Genomic DNA, 21461 nt, shown 5'->3' on the forward strand with positions numbered 1-21461 from the left:
GATGCAGTGGCTCACGCCTGTAATCCCAGCACTTTGGGAGGCCGAGGAGGGCGGATCACAAGGTCAGGAGATCGAGACCATCCTGGCTAACACGGTGAAACCCCGTCTCTACTAAAAATACAAACAATTAGCCGGGTGCAGTGGCAGGTGCCTGTAGTCCCAGCTACTCGGGAGGCTGAGGCAGGAGAGTGGCATGAACCCTGTAGGCAGAGCTTGTGGTGGGCCAAGATCGCACCACTGCACTCCAGCCTGGGCAACAGAGCGAGAATCCGTCTCAAAACAAAACAAAACAAAACAAAACACTTGTTTGTAAATTTAATATTTTGAACTCATAAAATATTTTCCTATGGAGGAAAAAAAAATCTGTGTGGTATTTAGGCAAATTCACTGAAAATATTTAATACACAAAGTGACTAGAACATTACATTGTAATGAAAATACCTGAAAGTGCTGTCATAGTAGTGATAATTAAGACAAAGAACTTTTTTATATTTTTCAAAAATTATGTAGGAAAAGTAGATTTAATTTGAGAAAGAGTTGATGACAGACTTTACGTTTGAAGAACACTAGTGGGTGTTTTCAAAGGTCTGGGAGGTTAATGTATGTTTAATTTTATATTTTCTATTCAGCAAACAGCTTTCCTTTTTTCTAAATGCAGATATATCACTAACACTGCTCTGTAGTAACTCCATCTTGATTGAGTTTTAATTTGTAATTTGGAATTGGAATGGAGATAGGAACAGTGTTTCCTAGAATCAGTCAGCTACTATTAGAGAAGTGCCAAGAGGATAGTGTTAAATGGGGATGGAAGATTTGTGTGAGAACTTGCCTGAAGTGAAATTGATCAAGCTGTTAATATGGTAAGAGGCCGGGCATGTTGGCTCACACCTGTAATCCCAGTACTTTGAGAGGCTAAGGTGAAAGGTTTGGTTGAGGCCAGAAGTTTGAGACCAGACTGGGCAATATAGCGAGACCTCATCTTTACAAAAAGGTAGAAAATTAGGCATGGTGCTGTGCACTTGTACTCCCAGCTGCTCAGGAGGCTGAGGCAAGAGGATCGCTTGAGCCCAAGAGTTCAAAGTTACTATGAGTTATGACTGCACCACTGCACTCCAGCCTGGGCAACGAGCGAGACCCTGTCCCTAAAAAATTTTTTTTTAACTGGAGTTTCAGATGAAGCACATTGTGGCTGTAACTCCTTAGCCTCCTGTTGTTAAACTTGTATTCTACAAACCATGTTTCTCAAGAAAGGGCGGAGTACAGATGCAAGCCAAGCTTATTAGACTCACGTGTGCAGAGCTAGCAGAGATCAGTTATTTATGTACGTATGTGTGTGTGTATGTATGTATGTATTTATTTTTAAAAAGCCAGGCACGGTGGCTCACGCCTGTAATCCCAACACTTTGGGAGGCCGAGGAGGGTGGATCACGAGGTCAGGAGTTCAAGACCAGCCTTCCCAAGATGATGAAATCCTGTCTCTACTAAAAATACAAAAAATTAGACAGGCATGGTGGTGGGCGCCTATAATCCCAGCTACTTGGGCGGCTGAGGCATAGAATTGCTTGAGCCAGGGAGGCAGAGGTTGCAGTGAGCCAAGATCATGCCACTGCACTCCAGCCTGGGCGACAGAGCGAGACTGTCTCAAAAAACAAAACAAAACACTGTTAATTTCTCTCCCGCTGTGGTGTGGGTCTGGCATAAAGGCATGTATAGTTTTACAAAGCTCCTGAGATGATTCTGATTTGCTTGTCTTCCTCTTCTCCCCAACTCCTAACCACTTACATAAGAGGCAAGAAGAGGGAAAGTTTTAGGTCTTAAAGTTCCCTTGGCTGGCCATTAGAAGGAGCCATTGCTCTGGACGGCTGTCTGTAGCTAAAGGAGGTATTGAGACAGACAAGTAGTCATCTTTAGTATTCTACCAGATTTGAATTTTTACCTTTCGAGAGCTACTAACTTTGGCAGAGAATACATTGAGATCAGTTATTTACCAAATATTGACACAAAGAGGTTGAAGAATAGCACATGGCTAAGAGAAATTTGTGTGGGGGAGCTTTGACTTAGAAATAAGACACTGGCCGAGCGTAGTGGCTCACGCCTGCAATCCCAGCACCCTGGGAGGTGGAGGTATGTGGATCATGAGATCAGGAGATCGAGGCCATCCTGGCCAACATGGTGAAACCCTGTCGCTACAAAAATACAAAAAAATTAGCCGGGCTCGGCCGGGCGCGGTGGCTCAAGCCTGTAATCCCAGCACTTTGGGAGGCCGAGACGGGTGGATCACGAGGTCAGGAGATCGAGACCATCCTGGCTAACACAGTGAAACCCCGTCTCTACTAAAAAATACAAAAAAACTAGCCGGGCGAGGTGGCGGGCGCCTGTAGTCCCAGCTACTCGGGAGGCTGAGGCAGGAGAATGGCCTGAACCCGGGAGGCGGAGCTTGCAGTGAGCTGAGATCCGGCCACTGCACTCCAGCAAGGGGGACAGAGTGAGACTCCGACTCAAAAAAAAAAAAAAAAAAAAAAAAATTAGCCGGGCTTGGTAGCCTGTGCCTGTAATCGGGAGGCTGAGGTGGAAGAATCACTTGAACCCTGGAGGCAGAGGTTGCAGTGAGCCGAGATCGTGCCACTGCACTCCAGCCTGGGTGATGGAGCAAGACTCAGTCTCAAAAAAAAAAAAAATAAAACACTAAAATTCAAATCTGACATATTTTTCAGATGTGTTTGTTTTCCATGATTACACATTTTGAAGTGTGATCCTGCACAGATGACCTCATTTAAACATTCATTCACTGTGTTTATGTTCTGGTTTCTCATTCATCTTGCATATGCAGTTAACACATGCAGAGCTAGATTTTTCAAAATTCTCTTCCTAAAATGTGACTTCATGGGTACATCTGCATTTATATGTAAACCTGAATATGTATGGGAAGAACTGAGTGAATGAGTTTGCTTAGCACCCTTTTTGTTGCTAACTTTTTGAATAATCTGGTCAGGAGATAGTGTTGAAGTCGTTGAAACCTGAAAACCATAATATTCTGTAGACAGCCCTTCCCCATCTGCCCCACCCCACTATATCCACTTTTTCAAAAACAGGTACACACTCCATTTCAGTCATATAAGTAAGTGGCCTTTAGGGCCAGGGAGAAAAAGAGAATCACAATTAAATCTCTAAGTATAATCTTAGTTTTCTTCCTTCCTTATGTAATTAAAATACTCAGATTCACCTCAAATATGTGTTTGTGTTTTTAAAAGAAACTTAATAACAAAACTAGGAATAAATCCAGTAAGTAGTTGACTAACTTACTGTGAAACCGTCGTCATTGGGAATAGGAAAAGAAGAGAGAGATTTGCAATCCTGGCTTGGTTATCTTTCTTTTCATTTTAATGACAGCGGCTTCATATAAACATTCAAAATTTGTTTCAATTTTTCTTGGTATTTCCAGTAGCTAAAAAGAGCTAGGTGTAGAAAGTACAGAGAATTGGCAAACAAATAACTGGAGAAAGGAAGATTACGACGCTAATAAAGTAATATCTTCGTATTTAAAATGATTTTCTTTAATGCAGACATCCTCAGTATGTTAAAGACAATAGCAGAATTTCATGGTGGAAACCATTTTTTAAAAAAGGCTAGACAGTTATACAAGCAAGCATATTGCAGTTCATAAAGTTGAACAGTAGATGGCATTTTATTCTTTTTCTAACTCCAATTGGAATAATTGAGGGGAAATATTTTTCCTTGAATTTTAAAGCTGTTTGGTAAAGACCTTTAGTAAAGTTTCTCTTCCAGCTTTCCTCTTCATTCGAATAGAAAGTGAAAGGGTGTCATTAGGGAGTTAGTACTGCTTTCTCCATTTTATCAATGAAGAAATTGAGACTTAGAGAGTATGCAGCTTCCCTAGGGACACAGTTAGTAACTGAGTTGGAATTCAGACTTTGACAATCTGATTTAGACCTCTTAGTCTTAAGCAATAATCTATACTGTCTCTTTGTCAGATATTAAGGTGTAAATACTGTTTTTAATGTCATTTCCTTTTTTTTTTTTTTTTTTTTTTTTTTTTTTTTTTTTTTTTTTGAGACGGAGCCTCACTCTGTTACCCAGGCTGGAGTGCAGTGGCGCGATCTTGGCTCACTGCAAGCTCCGCCTCCTGGGTTCCCGCCGTTCTCCTGGCTCAGCCTCCGGAGTAGCTGGGACTACAGGCGCCCGCCACCACACCCGGCTAATTGTTTGTATTTTTAGTAGATACGGGGTTTCACCGTGTTAGCCAAGATGGTTAGCCAAGATGGTCTCGATCTCCTGACCTTGTGATCCGCCCGCCTCAGCCTCCCAAAGTACTGGCATTACAGGCGTGAGTCACTGCGCCTGGCCTGTCATTTTCTTTTTTTCTTACTCCTTTCAATTTTGTTGCTTATGTTGATGTGGCTTAAAATGCTAGAATTTTTATTTTTATAGCATTTTTTAAAGTCGGCTGATAAATTTAATGAACTCCAACATGATTGGTACCAGTAAGCGGTCATTTAATTTGCAGAGAATGATACATATCTAATACATTATTGTATCTTAAAACATAAATATGTATGTATTTACTAGTTTTTAATGTGGAGCCAGATTGAATGTGGGGGTCAAAGATTGTAATTTTCATCTTTTTTTTAATATAAACTACACCCAATATATTTTCTGTGTTCTCCAGTTACAGTTTCTGTAAAGCATGAGCCTAACAAAACTTCCCGAACAATCTGATTATAGAATCCTTCTAGGTTTTTCTTTCCTCCCCCTGATTTAGTAGCAACTTTTTTCTAATAATTTATCTTTATGAATTATTTCTAAAATGTTCTTATACATTTTCAAAACTCTTTTTTATCAATTTACACAATTTTTAATACCTTAAATAAACATTAACAAGTACAAATGGCAAACCATCTGAAAACAAGCAGTCGACAGTAAACATGCATTTAAGACAACTTCTGTTTAATTCAAATGAGCGCGTAGAGATTTCTTTTAGAAGTCATTTTATTTACAGGAGTATATATTTTCAAATTACTGAAGGCATTCTAAAGCAATTCTGAGCTGAGTTGAATGAAATTTATCATCTATGAGCAATTTTCCCACTACTCTAATTTTCTTTAGTCCCGATTTCTCTAGTCTTTCATTCACACCTGAAGCTCCAGGAGAGAATCACGGCTACTGAGAGGACACCCCTCAAGTGTGATTGGGCAGGAGGAAAGTTACAAACTCAGTTGTACTTCATTTTCCACATTTTGGCAAAGAATATTCCTGCCAGCAATTAGTTTTGTATTTTAAAATAGCATTTAAGCATCTTTAGGAGTTTGTAAAATATTTTTTGTCCCTTATTGTAATAAGTAATAAGATAAAGTTCCCCTCAGGCCAGAAGCATGAATTTAGTCCACAAAAACATATTTGTAAATATTTTTAAATCTGAGATTTTTAGTTTATCAAATTCATAAGATCCATAGAAGTTTATGGTTTAAAAAGCCAAATCATTTTTACAAGGACTATAGTGAGAAACAGTCTTCTAAATCCCTCTCCCTAACTCTGTCAGCTATTTCTTCTGTTTCCATTTTTTTCTAAATAATATGTCTATATCATTATTTCTACATTTCTTAATTTCAAACATCTGTTAACTTATTACAGATAAAAAGGACTTGGCCTCCTTATGCCACCTTATTCCTTCTCTCTCTCTTCACTTTCCTCATCCTCCCTGTATGTAAATATTTAGTTATAGATATTCCAATTTCAGATTAAATCATTTATGATGACTAATATAGCTAAGCCATGAATGTATACTATGACTACATTTCCTTTCTGGTATAATGTTTTGTTTTAGAATTAATTGCTTCATTTTTATCTTTGGTTTTCTCTCCAACTATAGTGAATTATTTCCGAACTCTCCAGGGATTACGGAACCCTACTGAATGCTATTTTCCGTAGGGTCTTCCAAAAACATCAATACTCCGTCATTTTAATTATCCCCGAGACATCTCTCCTGAAGCCCACTCTCTTCCCATTTCAATGTATAGCTGTGACTATGTGTAGCTAGGTGCAGAATCTAGCTACACACAGAATATGGAGAATCACAGATGAACTATAATAATCGGGAAAACATTGATACTTAATAAATGCCTTTGGAAAAACTGTTTAGAGAAAAAATGAATTTAGATTAATACTTCACACTGAAATTTCAAATGTTTTAATAAGTTAAGCCAAAATAAGTAAATGTTGTGAGAGTATAACTACCTCAGCTGTCCAAAGCTGATTTTGGTTTCATCATGGAAGCAAGAGGAAATTAATGACAGGATTAACCACAACTTAAAAAAATGGATGTGCATTGAAGATTAAGACAAATAAATGAGGAAATTGTTTACACTTTTAGATAAGTATCTATAATTATTAAATGAGTTTACTATTCATCAGGAACTATTTTTAAAAATTTAAATATTAATATCCTTTCAATTCTTAGCAAATAAGATGGATAGTTGACAAAATGGAATACAAATATGAAACATTAATAAGGAACCGCAAATTGAATAGTAGATTTCACCTCAGACTTAAACGAGCAGGTGTGTAATTGATTGACAGTGCAAAAATAGTCCACTTATGTGTTATTCTTGCTGTAAATATTTTTCTGGAGTATCATCCAGCAGTAAGCAACAAAAGCTATAAAAGCTGATAATACTTTTTGATATGATCGTTCCATTGTTTGCAATATATTATACAGAAGTAACTAAAAAGAGGATTTTTCTTTTGCAAAATGTGCTAAATGTAATAGAAAAAGAAAGACAAAGTAGTTCGTTGGTATAAAAACCATCTCATTAAGAACTATAGCAGGTCTCTGTATTACCTCATGAAAAAAATATATTGATAAAATGAGATGGAAAAAAGGCAGAACACAGAAACATATGTGTAATGATAATATTAATTATGCTTAAGGATGAAAAAGTCCATAAAACAGATTAATGGTTGCCGGGGCTTAAGGATGGTTGGGGAAGGAACGGAGAGATGGGTATGACTGTCAAGAGTGGCCCGAGGGAGATCTTCGTGGTGATGAGTATTCTCTATCTTGATTGAGTGATAGTTAATGGGAACTTAGGTGATAAAATGACAGAGATCTATATACAGGCATTATGTCATGTTGAGCTTCCTGGTTTTGACTTTGTTATATTCTGATTATGTCAGATGTAACCATGGCAGGAAACTGGGTAAAGAGCACACAGTACTTTTCAATATGATCCCTGTGTCTTCCTGTAAATCTATCATTATTTCAAAATAAAAAGTTGGTGTTTTAAGTTTCTAAAATCTTATAAAATTGTTGGCATACTCAGGTTAAAGGGATATTTTGGGGTGTTCGGTTTTGTGCTTTGCATTTTGTCTTGTGATTTTGTTTGATTTTTTCCATGTTAAAGTTGGTTGAACGTACAATTATTTTAAGTGCCTGTGTGTTTTCTTCGTAATTTATGGAATCAAATTAATAGAAGTTTTGCTGTGGATTTTCTGCCACCTCATTACTTCTTTTATTTATTTTTTTCTTCTTAGTATGTGCCAAGAGTTGTAACCTCTGCACAACAGAAAGCAGGAAGAACTATTACAGCCCGGATCACAGGAAGATGTGATTTTGCTTCAAAAAATAGAATTAGCAGCGGTTTAGCTATAATGGGAGTTTCTCCTCCCATGAGCTCAGTTGTTGTGGAAAAACATCATCCAGTCACAGTGGTGAGTCCACATTTGATGACCTTTTGTCAAAAAGTCTTTTTCCTGAGAGTTCACAGACTAGTAAACACTTACATAACATGTTGAGAAGATAAGAATTTATGATGACTGGTACTTGTTCTGCCTTTTCCTGATACAGTTTTTTTGTTTGTTTGTTTGTTTGTTTGTTTTTATACTTGTATTTCTCCAACCTGCTATAAATCTACCTTTCTGCTGTTGGGAAATTAATTTCAGAAACATCGTTTCTTCCAAACTGTAAAAATTATAAAATACTAAAAGTAATCCAGTGTGTTTGTGGTCAAAAGAGTAAAATATGTAAAGGATTTATTATCTGTTTAAAAAGAGACAAAAATTTTTCACTCACTGGTTCAAACAATTCTCCTGCCTCAGCCTCCCGAGTGGGTGGGATTACAGGTGCCCGCCACCACAGCCAGCTAATTTCAGGGATTGATTTTAAAAGAGAATGCCCACTCTTTCCTTGCCTAACGCAGCCATGGCTCGTGGTCCCAAGAAGCATCTGAAGCGGGTAGCAGCTCCAAAGCATTGGATGCTGGATAAATTGAGTGGTGTGTTTGCTCCTCGTCCATCCACCGGTCCCCACAAGTTGAGAGAGTGTCTCCCCCTCATCATTTTCCTAAGGAACAGACTTAAGTATGCCCTGACAGGAGATGAAGTAAAAAAGATTTGCATGCAGCGGTTCATTAAGATCAATGGCAAGGTCCGAACTGATATAACCCAGCCTGCTGGATTCATGGATGTCATCAGCATTGACAAGACGGGAGAGAATTTCTGTCTGATCTGACACCAAGGGTCGCTTTGCTGTACATCGTATTACACCTGAGGAGGCCAAGTACAAGTTATGCAGAGTGAGAAAGATCTTTGTGGGCACAAAAGGAATCCCTCATCTGGTGACTCATGATGCCTGCACCATCCGCTACCCCGATCCCCTCATCAAGGTGAATGATACCATTCAGATTGATTTGGAGGCTGGCAAGATTACTGATTTCGTCAAGTTCGACACTGGTAACTTGTGTATGGTGACTGGAGGTGCTAACCTGGGAAGAATTGGTGTGACCACCAACAGAGAGAGGCACCCTGGATCTTTTGACGTTGTTCACATGAAAGATGCCAATGGCAACAGCTTTGCCACTCGACTTTCCAACATTTTTGTTATTGGCAAGGGCAACAAACCATGGATTTCTCTTCCCCGAGGAAAGGGTGTCCGCCTCACCATGCTGAAGAGAGAGACAAAAGACTGGCGGCCAAACAGAGCAGTGGGTGAAATGGTCCCTGGGTGACATGTCAGACCTTTGTACGTAATTAAAAATATTGTGGCAGGGAAAAAAAAAGAGAGAGAATGCCCTCTATGAATTCTCAGCATTGGACAACATTCCTATGTACTTACTAAGTATTAGCAAAAACAAAAGTACGTGGAATGATTTTAAATCCTTTTTTCCTGAGTACTAGCTGGTCACTAGATGATTAAATGAAGACAAGCTGGATTGATTTGAACTGAACTTCAGGTGAAGTGGGACCTTAGCGAGGTAGAATGCTGGAGATAGAAGCACCAAGTCCAGAGAGACACATGGAGATGACGGAGGATTTATTTTAGGATTATCTTAGGTTTCATGTTTCGTAAGTTGGACAGACTCTGAAAGTTCATAGAAGACTTTTCTATATATTTTTGAATATGGAAGACAAGTTACCAAAAATGAGAAGAAATGAATGCATTTCTGTTTTTTCAGATGTAGAAAATGTATAGAGATGGTGAGAGACTGTCCATTTGTGAGGTAAAGAAGGCGTAAAGAGAGCACATACGTGTTTATTTTTTATTAGACAACCTTTTGTAATAATAAGAATTCATATTTTACAGAAGACAAAGAACTAAACATTTAGAACCCTTGTTTTTGATACTTATCTCCCATGCTGCCCTCCCTTTATTCAGTACGTGCATTCCTTCCCCACTAACTGCATATGAATCGGATAGCCATCAGCTTCCTGGATTATGTGACAGACACAGTGGCAGTCATCTGTACTGTATTTCTTTTTACCCTGGGAGTCAAGATCTAAATCTACCAGAAATGGTTTTTACTAAAAAACCAAGGATGCGATTTGTGACACCGTAGCCTCTTCTGCTGGACAACTGCATGCTTCTAGGGCCACTTCGTTCTCTGTCATATTTTGTGTATCATAATTTCAGTGGCTTCTTTTATTTCTACAGTTCCTCTTGCCCATCCTCCCCAAAGAGAAAGCCTTTTTAGTAGGCTCAGATTAGGTGACTGGCAACTAAAATTTCCTATCTGTTGCAAGAGTATCTCTTATTTATAATGGTTATCCAGTTATTTATATACAAAGAAACATTTTTATAAGATACTTTAAGAAAAGAGGTTATTTTTCTTTAAAAAGGAGTTCTGTTCTTTTTAAAACAGAATCTGACAGGATCTTGTGTTTTTAAGAGGTGTCATTCTTTTTTTTAAGCAAAAACTACAGCTTGGAGTTTTTTAAATACATAGTGAATGTTTTGACCAAATATATATAGTTTTACTTAAAGTATTTTAACGATGAGTTTTCTAAGTGGAAGATCCTAATAGAAATTGGCATGTCCTAGTCAGTGGCATGGACTAATAACTTACCTTGATAACAAATCCCACTGCTGGCTACTAAGAAGCTTTATCGGGTTTAATAGGGAAAAGCCTTGTACTGATACATATTGTTCATATGTTTACATGTAATGTGTACTTGTATACATAGTGTGTACTTACATGTATTACATGCATATTATATGTGTGGACTGAGTCGCGTGTGTCCTGACTTTAATGATTCAGTGCTCATGTCTGAGGTGTTCCTTTGAGCTCCGAGGTGATGTGCATAAAACTTTTAGTCTGCTCCCAGGTGAACCAGGTTAAATATGAGGGCTCTGGTTTAAAGAAAGGACCAGACTGCATCCTGAGGGCTTCCCTCTGCCCCTGGGATTGGTTTCCACAGTCAAGTAGAGAGAAGGAAGTTGGATCGAATGAGGGGAGGGCTCAAGGCTGACCCCTCTTCCAATTACCACAGTTTCTGTCTGTATACAAAGCCTCTGTACACATTACAAGATTCCACTGGGCCCTGTTGGAGGAATGGCTCCCATGGCTTTCTTAATGATCTTTGTGGATATAGCTCTGATATTACATTGTGGGTGTTGAACATGTCAGTCAGGCTGGGTAGGGGTTCCTTACAGAGAAGGGCCTCGTCTAATTTAACAGCTGCTTCACTCCCTCATTGCTTCTTTCTACTGGATCTTAACAGATGTTTGTTGGGTTAAATTATAGATGATAGATGATGAAATGATACATAGTATACATAATTTTGTGGTATTATTAAAGCAGATTTTTGTCTTTTCAGCAAACCATTCCTCAAGCAACTGCAGCAAAATATCCCCGGACCATTCATCCTGAAAGTAGTACCTCAGCTTCCAGATCACTTGGAACCAGATCAGCTCACACCCCGTCTCTCACAAGCATTCAGTCCATAAAAGTGGTTGACTAAAGTGAATATGTCCATAGTGGGGTCTTTTAATCCCTCTGGTCTTACCAAGGGTTAGAAGTCTTTTGTTTTTAACTTTTTCATATTGTTAGAACATCATGGATACATCACGTTCATCTGTTCAAAATTAACAAGAGACTTTTTCAAACTCTACCATGCTTTGTAACTATATGTAGAAATTATTTTAATGTTATTTTTTATTTAAGCAATTAAGTAAAACTTTTTTAAATTAAAAAAAAACTGGACTTTATTTTTTTAATATGTTTAGCCTGTTGCTGATTACATCATCAAAGTATATAAATTTATTTTCACTATTTATAAAACACTAAATTATTTCCAATATTACACAGCTGTAATTCACTCAAAGTGTTGAGAGGGAACCTTACTAAAAACAAAGTATTAGAACTAGTAGAAACTAGGATATTTTTATTTTTATTTTAAAAAGTTAAAGACCAAGTGTAATAATGATTTTTTTTTTTTTTTTTAATTTTTTTGAGACAGAGTCTTGCTCTGTCGCCCAGGTTGGAGTGCAGTGGTGTGACCTCGGCTCACTGCCTCCTCCTCCCATGTTCAAGCGATTCTCCTGCCCCCGCCTCCCGAGTATCTGGGATTCCAAGTGCCAGCCACCAAGCCTGGCTAATTTTTGTATCTTTTTTAGTAGAGACGAGGTTTCATCATGTTGGCCGGGCTGGTCCCGAATTCCTGACCTCAAGTGATCCGCCCGCCTTAGCCTCCCAAAGTGCTGGGATTACAGGCGTGAGCCACCACTCCCGGCCCCAGGTTTTTTGTGGCTTTAGCGTGTTAGTCTTCATTCCAGGACTCTAACAGTTGAAAATAGACGGAAATGGCAACATCTATGCATCATTTTTTAATGCCAAAAGGGAAAACATTTGTAATACTAGCACTAGAGTTACAGAAGTGTCAGAAATTTCTTGTTAGAATGATCCTGTTTCTGGTTTTCTTTCTCACCTTATTTGAAACTCTGCAGCACTGAACCTACCTTGTTCTCCCTGAACATCTAAACACTGTTCTGTGGTGGTGTGGCCCTGTGCAACTCAGCAAACCTAGGCCTGGGCAGAAATTTTTCAATGGCTGTCCAGTACAAAGAAACCATCTGGGCAGAACTGATTTTGGTGAACAAGACTTGGCTTCTAATGGTTTTATTGCTGACTGATTGTGTGGACCAGACAATTTAAATGAATCTCTGGATCCTCATCTGTGAAATAAGCGTAAAATCTACCTACTATTTCACAAGTACTTATGGAATACATAAAAATAAACAGGTCCTAAAGAGTCTGTCTAGGACCTCAATTTCCATATCTTTTTTTTTTTTTTTTTTTTTTTTTTTGAGACGGAGTCTCGCTCTGTCGCCCAGGCTGGAGTGCAGTGGTGCGATCTCGGCTCACTGCAAGCTCGGCCTCCCGGGTTCACGCCATTCTCCTGCCTCAGCCTCCGGAGTAGCTGGGACTACAGGCGCCCACAACCGCGCCCGGCTAATTTTTTGTATTTTTAGTAGAGACGGGGTTTCACCGTGGTCTCGATCTCCTGACCTTGTGATCCGCCCGCCTCGGCCTCCCAAAGTGCTGGGATTACAGGCGTGAGCCACCGCGCCCGGCCTAATTTCCATATCTTTAACTGAGTGGATGGACTTAATCATCTGAAGCCTCTTCTAATTTGAATATAAGTTCTCTTACACTAATTTTTATTATGGGAAATAGGTTTTCTTGCTGCCTCACATTGTTCACAGGACATCAGAGAATAAGTGTGACATAGGCAAATAGAATCCCATTTTCTAATGGGGCCCGCTAAGGCCTTTCTGAATTATTATCAGGCTGTTTCTTAAAGGGTATTAGATATTTACACAACACTTGTTCTGGATTCTGGCCCAGCTACCCTTGTGGTAAACAGCTCCACCCCTCATGGGCTTCAGCAAGCTTTTCATGAACATAAACCTCATCTCATCTCGCGCCCTTTGCGTGTGCTTGCTCTTCCTGGGCTTCTCCGTTCACTCCCAGTTGAGTCAGGAGAGTGCAGGCTCCACTGGGGAGCCCACTCATGCAGCACAGAATTAATACTTGGCATTGTGGTAAACAGACCAATTCTCCCTTCCTCTTCCCCTGTATGAATTGTCCTGAAATGCATTAGCATATTATGTCTCTCAGAATAGAGTAGCTCGAGATTAAATAATCAACTATACCTGTACCGAGTGATGGCCACTTAGGTAATTCACTTTGTTCTCACTCTCCCTCCTTCCGTGGACAACTCGCCTTTTTCCTCCACTCCTGCTTCCCCGGATGCACACTTCTGTAAAAGTTGTTGCACACAAACTTCGGTCTTAGACAAGCTCTACTTTTTGAGGATCTAGACTACAACCAGGAATGGTTTTCAGTATCCAAGCCAAAACAATATGGACAAACTAAAGTGAATATTATGAATGTGTGATTAAGAATATTATAAACATCTTTTTAAGCTTTAAGCTCTAGAAATGTATGTTGTCTAAAGCACCAAGCAATTAGTGTTGGCCTAAGTTAACATAAATTCAACAATTAAACATTTTACACAGTTGTAGTATGTATTCATATTTGTTTCTTTTTGCATAAAGAGGTTACTCCAATCTGGTGGGGAGCAGTGATAAAGAGAGGTCAGTGGAAACTGACCATACTGAAGAACAGATGGGACAAGACTTCTCAATACGTTTTTGAAAAATGTTTTGGAATCATATGAATCTATTACCTGTTTTAAACATTCGTAAGATTAAGTGGGCCACTTATAATCAGTATGAGACAAAGACATAAAACTATAAATTCATGACAGAGTAACTGGATAGAAATTGCTTATGGTTTTATTATGTGCCTTGTAAATTTAGAGTCAGAATCCGAAAATGGAGAGTCTTAAATTCCAATGAATAGGTGCACATAAACCGACACAAATTGATACTCGATTTTACATTTATTTCACAACTCTCAGATTACAAAAATAATGCATGTTCATTGTGAAAAAAATTGAATGTACCCAAAAGTACAAAGAAAATTATCATCAGTAATTACATCACCACAAGATTAAAAAAAAAAAATTGGTGTACATACTTCTGGTCTTTCCTAAGTAATATATTACACATTATGTGTGATTTAAAGTCAACAATGACTATAAATTTCCAAACCCAGTTTCTCTTACTGAAAGAGAAATAACAGTTGATTTCCATACTGTGGGCATGAGGCTAGGCATTTCACAGGCATTTTCCCTTCATCTCTACTCCAACCCTGTGGATTAAATAGACATTTGTCCCAGTTTATAGAGAAGGAAACTGAAGATCTAAGAACTTAAACAACATTAACATGCCCAAAGGTTCACATCTAATAAGTGGCAAAACCAAGTTCAAAACTATATTCGTCTATTGTAAAAACCGTTGGTTTTTTACTGTACCATGATGCTGCTCCCATGAATTTTTAGAAAAAAATATGACATACAAAACCCTCCTAGATTATCTTATTACATGTGTTACATCAAATGACAGAAATGGGAAAATGATATATAACTTGCCCTCAGCAAAAAAACTGTATTTGGCTTTTTAGAGGTTGAAAAGTATCATGGTATTACTCTTCTTTCACCTGTTACAGTACCCTGTCACCACCATCATCATAGTTGAAAATCAGTGCTACTGCTAGGAGAAATTTATGGCATTAAAAGAACTGAATGCTGAGTGGAAGATCATGTAAATACAATTTCTTTGGGCATTTATGAAACTACACATTTCTTGGAGTTTAAGTCAGTTTTGCTTTTGAAATGACGAGTCTTTTCTGGAAAAAAATAAGATAACATTGATTAATACCTAACGTTTTTAAAGCACTTATTGTCTACTAGGCACTATTGTTCATTAAATCCCACAACAGCCCTTTGAAGTAAACATTTTTATTTTCTTTCCTAGTTAATAAATGAGAAGGTTGTCACAGGGAGGTCATAGAACTTGCTCAAGATTTACAAGCAGTCAGCTTTGGAGTTCAAGAGTGAGCTCACACAGCCTTGCATCAGAATACATACCCTTAGCCAGTTCAGTGGACTGCATCTGTGTCTTCTCTGAGAGTTCTTATGGAACCTCTTTCATAGGAAGAATACATTTAACCCTTTTCCCTTTTAGAAAAAAAGTGCAGCTCACTGCCAGCGCTTCTTTAATTTTACATGAACACACTCTTTGAGGCTGAAGCAAATCTGACTGATTTTCAATGTGAAAAACAAATATAAAAACTGTTCTTGGAGTTATTTCTAAACAGAACTAACATCAGAATAGTCTGAATCATCCGAATCGTCAATTTCCGAAAAATCGGATTCACTGAATGAATCTTTGGCCAACAATTGTTTGAGAACGACGTCAACATCACATGTAGGAATGCTACATTTTCTAGGACTTGACATTTTCAACCATCAAGAATTTCCATATTTTGTAAATGGAAATACCACTACTAAAAACAGAATGCTGTAAGTAGAATGATGTATTTTGTTTCCAAAGTCGATATACTAGAGCAATGCAAAAATAATAATAAAAGCAAGATAATTCATGGCAGGCCGGGCGCGGTGGCTCACGCCTGTAATCCCAGCACTTTGGGAGGCGGAGGCGGGCGGATCACGAGGTCAGGAGATCGAGACCATCCTGGCTAACACGGTGAAACCCCGTCTCTACTAAAAATGCAAAAAATTAGCCGGGCGAGGCGGCGGGCGCCTGTAGTCCCAGCTACTCGGGAGGCTGAGGCAGGAGAATGGCGTGAACCCGGAAGGCGGAGCTTGCAGTGAGCCGAGATCGCGCCACTGCACTCCAGCCCGGGCCACAGAGCGAGACTCTGTCTCAAAAAAAAAAAAAAAAAAAAAAAAATTCATGGCAAAGTTTTCTCGGGGTAAATGCTGCAAGCACTGCTGGCGAATATTCTCGGGGCCAATGGGAACAGGGTTAAAGTTGAGGGAACAACTCCAATATTATGAGATGGTGTGATGGAAGGTAGGTATCCACACACTGTTCCTTGTACCTACTACTGCTAGAAACTGTTGGATCAGTCGGTGTTCACTCATTTATCTTCTTGCTCCAGGTAAAACTGCTTCAGTGAAAATAATGGCAGATGTTCCTGTTTTTTGCTTGAATGCTTGTTATTATATGAGAGTTATAACACCTCCTAATTTATTGATAAGCTCTTAAAGGATCTTTCCTGACAAGATGGTCAGTGATTTCGGCCGAGTGATTTTTAGCAATAACCACAGGTGGCAAAGTAATAGCCTGTCTGCTCTTTTTGTTCCACCTAGAGATAACATTTTCAAATACACTAACCTGCAGTTTCTCAACTGGGGTAAAATGGCATTTTGAGCAAGACAACTCTTAGTTGTGGAGAACAATCTTGTAACTGTATGGGATGGTTTAGCACTTCTTCCCCGCCCCACCCGCCCCCACCACACATATGCATAAACAGAAACACTCCCACACTTTTTCAAATGCCGAGTAGGGGGATGACACAGAACTGCCCGGCTAAGGAGTAACCAGTATTGACTGGGTCATTCCCCATAGGAGAAGCTGCTGACAGCTTACAAGCCCCTTCCATAGTTCCATACTCCATGTGAGCCACAGCTAACACCACCCTGGGACTGCAGCTGGTCAGGATGGTGTTTCTGTAGCCTGCTTTCTGACATTTTAAGGGAGAAAGAATTTCTGTTTGTTGAAATTGTCACCTACCAGCTAGTTTTGGGAAACCTGCGTGTACCAGCTCTTCATACAGGTGCTTGGCCGGATCAGCCTGAGTCATCAGGGTCCCATGTAGCCAGATAAGCAGAGCCCTGTGGCCATGTTCACGGAAGCTTTCATTTCCTGTGCCAAGCACAAGAGGTCCGAGGTAAAACACCACGAGCTGCTATCTCTTTCCATTGTGATCTCGGTTCCAACTAAACTTTCTGAATGACTGTGGTTGCACATGACTGTTCCTCTTCGAAAAAAGCCCTTCCAGTTGCCCTCGCTGTGCTGCTTTATGATGACCAGCGTTTGCATTCCCTCCAACTCTTGGCTCGCACCTACTGTGCTTGGCACACACCCAAAGGAATGTACAAGAGAGAGGACAGCTGTGGTGCCTGCCCAGTGGTAACAATTTTAATGAGATGTGCAACTTCTCATAGACCAATGCTCCTCAAACTCCCAGTGCTTATTTCACCTGGGTATCTTACTAAAATGCACGTTCGGATTCAGTAGGTCTGGGGTAAGAATCCATGCATCTAACAAACTCCCGGGTGCTGCTGCCACTGCTGCTCCATATTCCCCACTCTGAGCAGCAAGCACGCACCATTCATTCTGCCACTCCAGTTTCAAGAAAGCTACTCTGAGGGAAGTTTGCATCCCTGGGCCAGGATTATGCATTTGACAAATACTCACTGGATATCTCAGCCTGGAAGGTGTTGGGGGAAGTATTGGGATAGGGAGCCACAAAGCCACTGTGGTTCCCAACAGGATGTCACTACAGGCTCCTTGCTCTGAGAAACAGTGTGCAGGAGCAGACATGCTGTGCAAAGGAAGGGCCTGAGCTCTGCAGGGGTGAGGGACAAGTTCACTGGACAGACTGTTACAGAGAGGCAGGCTTTTCAGGGAGAGGGAACTACATGCTTACAGAATGTACTCCTGGACAAGTCCTCTGTTCCTTTCCTAATCTTGCTCTTGACAAACTAATTTGTCTAAAATACCATCATGAGTCTTGTTACTCCTCTGCTCAAAAGCCCACAAACTCCCCATTGCCGGTAACCTTACCCTGAATATAAGGGTACATTACAATATAATGTACCCTGGACATTTACAATATAATTGAATTGTAAATGTCATTGTTATTGTGCCAACTAGATTATAAACTCCATCAAACATGCATGGCTTAGAGAGCTGATGTATCTGTCCCTCATCCAGCAGAGAAACACTCCAGGCCCTCCATAAAGGTTCCATCGAAACACTTTAAAATCTCCCTTGTCCTGCTGGCAAGTACTCTGAAGATAACACTGTATTTTCCAGTCATCTCTTTTGGTCAACATAGAGTTCCAGGAGGCAACTCAATTTTCCTAAAGACTTCACACAACACTATAAGCCTAACTAATGACAAAAAAGAAATCTCAACAATAAAACAAATTTTCTAGTTAGAAACTAGTATTTAATGTTTTCAATATATTATCATCTATTTTTCACATGAAAATGAATCCTAAGAATGTGCAATACGAAGTCTCATATACTTGTATGTGGTATAAACAGTGTGTGCTCACAGGCTGTGCTTCTGCTATCCCCAGTTCCCAGCAATCCCTGGTACAAATCGACCCCTGAGCAAGGACACCTTCTCGTCTTAGGATGTCCATGAGAGGGCTGTGCTCTGAATAAAACACTTTGCCAAGAAACGTGTTTGCTTCATTGTTTTCAAAGCTAATTAGTTGATTAATGCCAAGTAAACTTTCTATGTTTCCTAGGTTTTCGTCTAACTACAAAAAAGCAAAATTAAGGAATCTAGCTGACCTGACCTCACTAATTCTGACAGTTTGAGTCCACCTGAAATGATTCCATTGCTTGGAATCATCTAGCCAAGAAAGCCCTCTAAGTCTATATTCCCCGTGTCTCTCATGGGACAGCCAAGTCTCCCCTAAGGCAGCGTCCTACGAGAACCCTTTCTCCCCCACCCACCTGGTTTAAGGAATTCCTCTTTCTGGAGCGCGGATTTCAACAGTGAGTCTATTGATTACAGAATAAACCCATTCACCCCAGGACAGTCTCAAGGAACATAGAAATCAGACTGGCTTCCCACTGACACACCAACTGTTAAATCCTTGCTTCCTTAAGTGACTGTCCAGTTGGGAACCTTAATTTCTCTCTAAGCTAAATGCCACATGTTTGATATGGCTCAATAATCATCCCTTGCAAACTTCAGTTTACTGCAGACCATGCACATTCACTTTCTGCAAATCTTAACACCCAAATCACTGGTATGGATTTAAGCTAGCTGCCCCTATTCCTGGGCCCCTCGAAGACTGCGGCTTATTGTGAGTGCCACGCACTTCCTTGGAAGACCCCACACCAGGAGGCACTGCTGTTCCTAACAGTGACTTCCTCCTGCCCACATCACCTGGTCCGTACTCACCTGACCACTGTGCCTCAATGGCTCTAATCTGGTCATCTGTAAAGTTCCACGAACGGGCCAGCCTCTGCCACTCATGGGCCTTCAGCTGATGGTAAGCCAGGCCCCAGAGGAGCGTGCGAATGTGTCTGGTCTCCAGACTGTGGTCTTGCTTGAATGTCAGAGGAAAGCCTGTTGATGGGTCCCCGATGCTCTCATGATGCTCCTAAAGTGAAAATAATTTATCAGAAGATTTCAGACATGTTCTACTTATTACCTTATTTCAGAGTATATATGTTTTTCATACATAACTAGTAAGGTGGTCACTGAGACTATGTTTTCAATGCCATCTGTCACTGGATCATTTTTTTTTTTTTTTTGACATCCAAAATGGAAACAAATGCTTGAAATTAAAAGCTTGGGTACCGTCTGTCTGACACAGGAAATGTGAGGGATTTTGCCTATTGTGTCCCATGCTGCTTAGAACAGAGAATGAGAACAGAGAGGCTGTCTTGGGAAAGGATGTGTCACAACAACAAAACCATCTTTAATGGCCTTTGTTTGAACCCACACCCCCTTTTCTTCTTTTGGGTATTTGATGTTCTCATATCGAAGCTTTGGTGAGCCCAGATTGGCTGTATCCTTAATAAGACCCCATAGATGGTCCCTCATTCATCCTGCTCTCTGGTGAGCATGAGGAGAGCAAACTAGGAGCCTAGCTCAGGGTGGGGCTTGGGGAAGAGGTGACCCAGGGGGTGGAGAGGACAGGAGTGGACGTCATTTAAAGTCACTGCAGCCAGACTCAGCCCAACAGCGCTATGCCTAGATTGGCAAGGTTCCTTTTGTCCCTTCAGCAGAATCCACCAGAGTCCTGCAGAATCAAACCACAAACACTGGAGAAAATCACTGAGTGAAAGCAGGCAGCGCCGCTTCCTAGAACTGTATGTTGTGCTTATGCCAGTAGGTCTCCAGGTTATCCTCCTGCAGAAGGTTGCAGATCAGTTAAGGACGCGTAGGACACGCGGCCCACCAAGAAGTCTAGGACTTCCTACTTACCTCTCCTTTTTCATGTATAGTGACTTCTATTTTTGTCTTTCACTTAAATAGAGGTGTATCTTAATGAAAATGTTCTTAACAACAAGATGGGAATCAAGGCTGGGGCAGGAAATGAACCAAAAGTGTCTAGGACCCTGGGTTTCAACACTGATGAGAAGAACTTGATGGGCCCCCACCATGGATCCTTCACAGCATCAGCAACCTCCTCCAGGAAGCTCAACAAGGGAAGCACAATAAGCTCCTCCTGGGAAGCTTGGCCAAGAAGGGCAAAATCTTCCTCTAGTATCTGAACTTTGTGTATAGAAGTTGGAAGAGGAATGGGAGGTGTGAACTACCCATAATTGTTTTAGGGACTGTAAAAAGCAGGGTCTTCTCCAACCCAACCTCAGCTTTACTTCCACAGTGCCTAGCTCCCAGGAATTCCAAAAGAAGTAAGGTTGAGGATGGGGAGATCCAACAAACTTGGGAGCTGCAGGCCACTTCACTTTGTCCTTCTCTCCTCATTCCATCTCCTGAAACAATGATGAATCCAACAAGAACAAAAGCCTAAACGTCACAAGGGAAAGGGAAGAACACAAAATGCTTCTGCATTTATCTTTGTGCGATAACATTTTTAGTTCTTCAAGAAACTTACATGGTTTGTGCATTTCAGGATTGGATTGTGTGGTCCCTTAGGCTTCCATTGAAAAGGGCAGGAGATTTGGAAAGTCTAGGTCTTTTTCAGCAGCCAGTGAAAGCATTAAATAGCTTGCCTGCCAAAGCACTGAACTATCTGCAGGAATAACATGAGCCAGAACTGGTGGAAATTAAAATAACATAAGTCAGGTTTTAGGAAGCTCCCATTTGCCTCTGAACCACTGAATTCAATGATGGATGATTGGGTGGTTAGGTTAAAGGATAAATGAATATAAGAGAGGAATTTAAATCATATCTTTAATCCTTTTACTAGGAACCATTTTATATTAGCCAAGGATATAAACTTGTTCAATGAACAAAGATAATTTAAAATAATAAATGCATTTGGTTAAAAAAATGTTTAAAGATACATCTTAAAAA

The 21461-nt window shown here is 40.1% G+C and overlaps 2 protein-coding genes and 1 pseudogene across 7 annotated transcripts in view; 2 read left to right on the plus strand and 1 right to left on the minus strand.

Moving 5' to 3' along the window:
- Positions 1-11487, plus strand: part of POC5 (POC5 centriolar protein) — a 37451-nt gene extending 25964 nt beyond the window's left edge. For all 5 annotated transcript variants that reach the window (XM_050794469.1, XM_050794471.1, XM_050794470.1 and 2 more), the window contains 2 exons: positions 7549-7725; positions 11107-11487. In XM_050794469.1, coding sequence (XP_050650426.1) covers positions 7549-7725; positions 11107-11250 — 321 coding nt within the window. In that variant the 3' untranslated portion in view covers positions 11251-11487. The remainder of the gene's footprint in view (positions 1-7548; positions 7726-11106) is intronic.
- Positions 7732-9059, plus strand: LOC126957070 (40S ribosomal protein S4, X isoform-like; annotated as a pseudogene). The gene has a single exon (XR_007726639.1). The product of XR_007726639.1 is annotated as a 40S ribosomal protein S4, X isoform-like (transcript).
- A 2690-nt stretch (positions 11488-14177) lies between the features above and the next one.
- The window catches only part of ANKDD1B (ankyrin repeat and death domain containing 1B), a 53814-nt gene continuing 46530 nt past the window's right edge, over positions 14178-21461 (minus strand). The window contains exons 13-15 of the mRNA XM_050794485.1: positions 19374-19575; positions 16958-17089; positions 14178-15044 (exon numbers count right to left, since the gene is read on the minus strand). Of these exons, the coding sequence (XP_050650442.1) occupies positions 14983-15044; positions 16958-17089; positions 19374-19575 (396 nt within the window). The 3' untranslated portion in view covers positions 14178-14982. The remainder of the gene's footprint in view (positions 15045-16957; positions 17090-19373; positions 19576-21461) is intronic.

Source organism: Macaca thibetana, chromosome 6 (assembly GCF_024542745.1).
Source record: "Macaca thibetana thibetana isolate TM-01 chromosome 6, ASM2454274v1, whole genome shotgun sequence".
NCBI lineage: Eukaryota > Metazoa > Chordata > Mammalia > Primates > Cercopithecidae > Macaca > Macaca thibetana.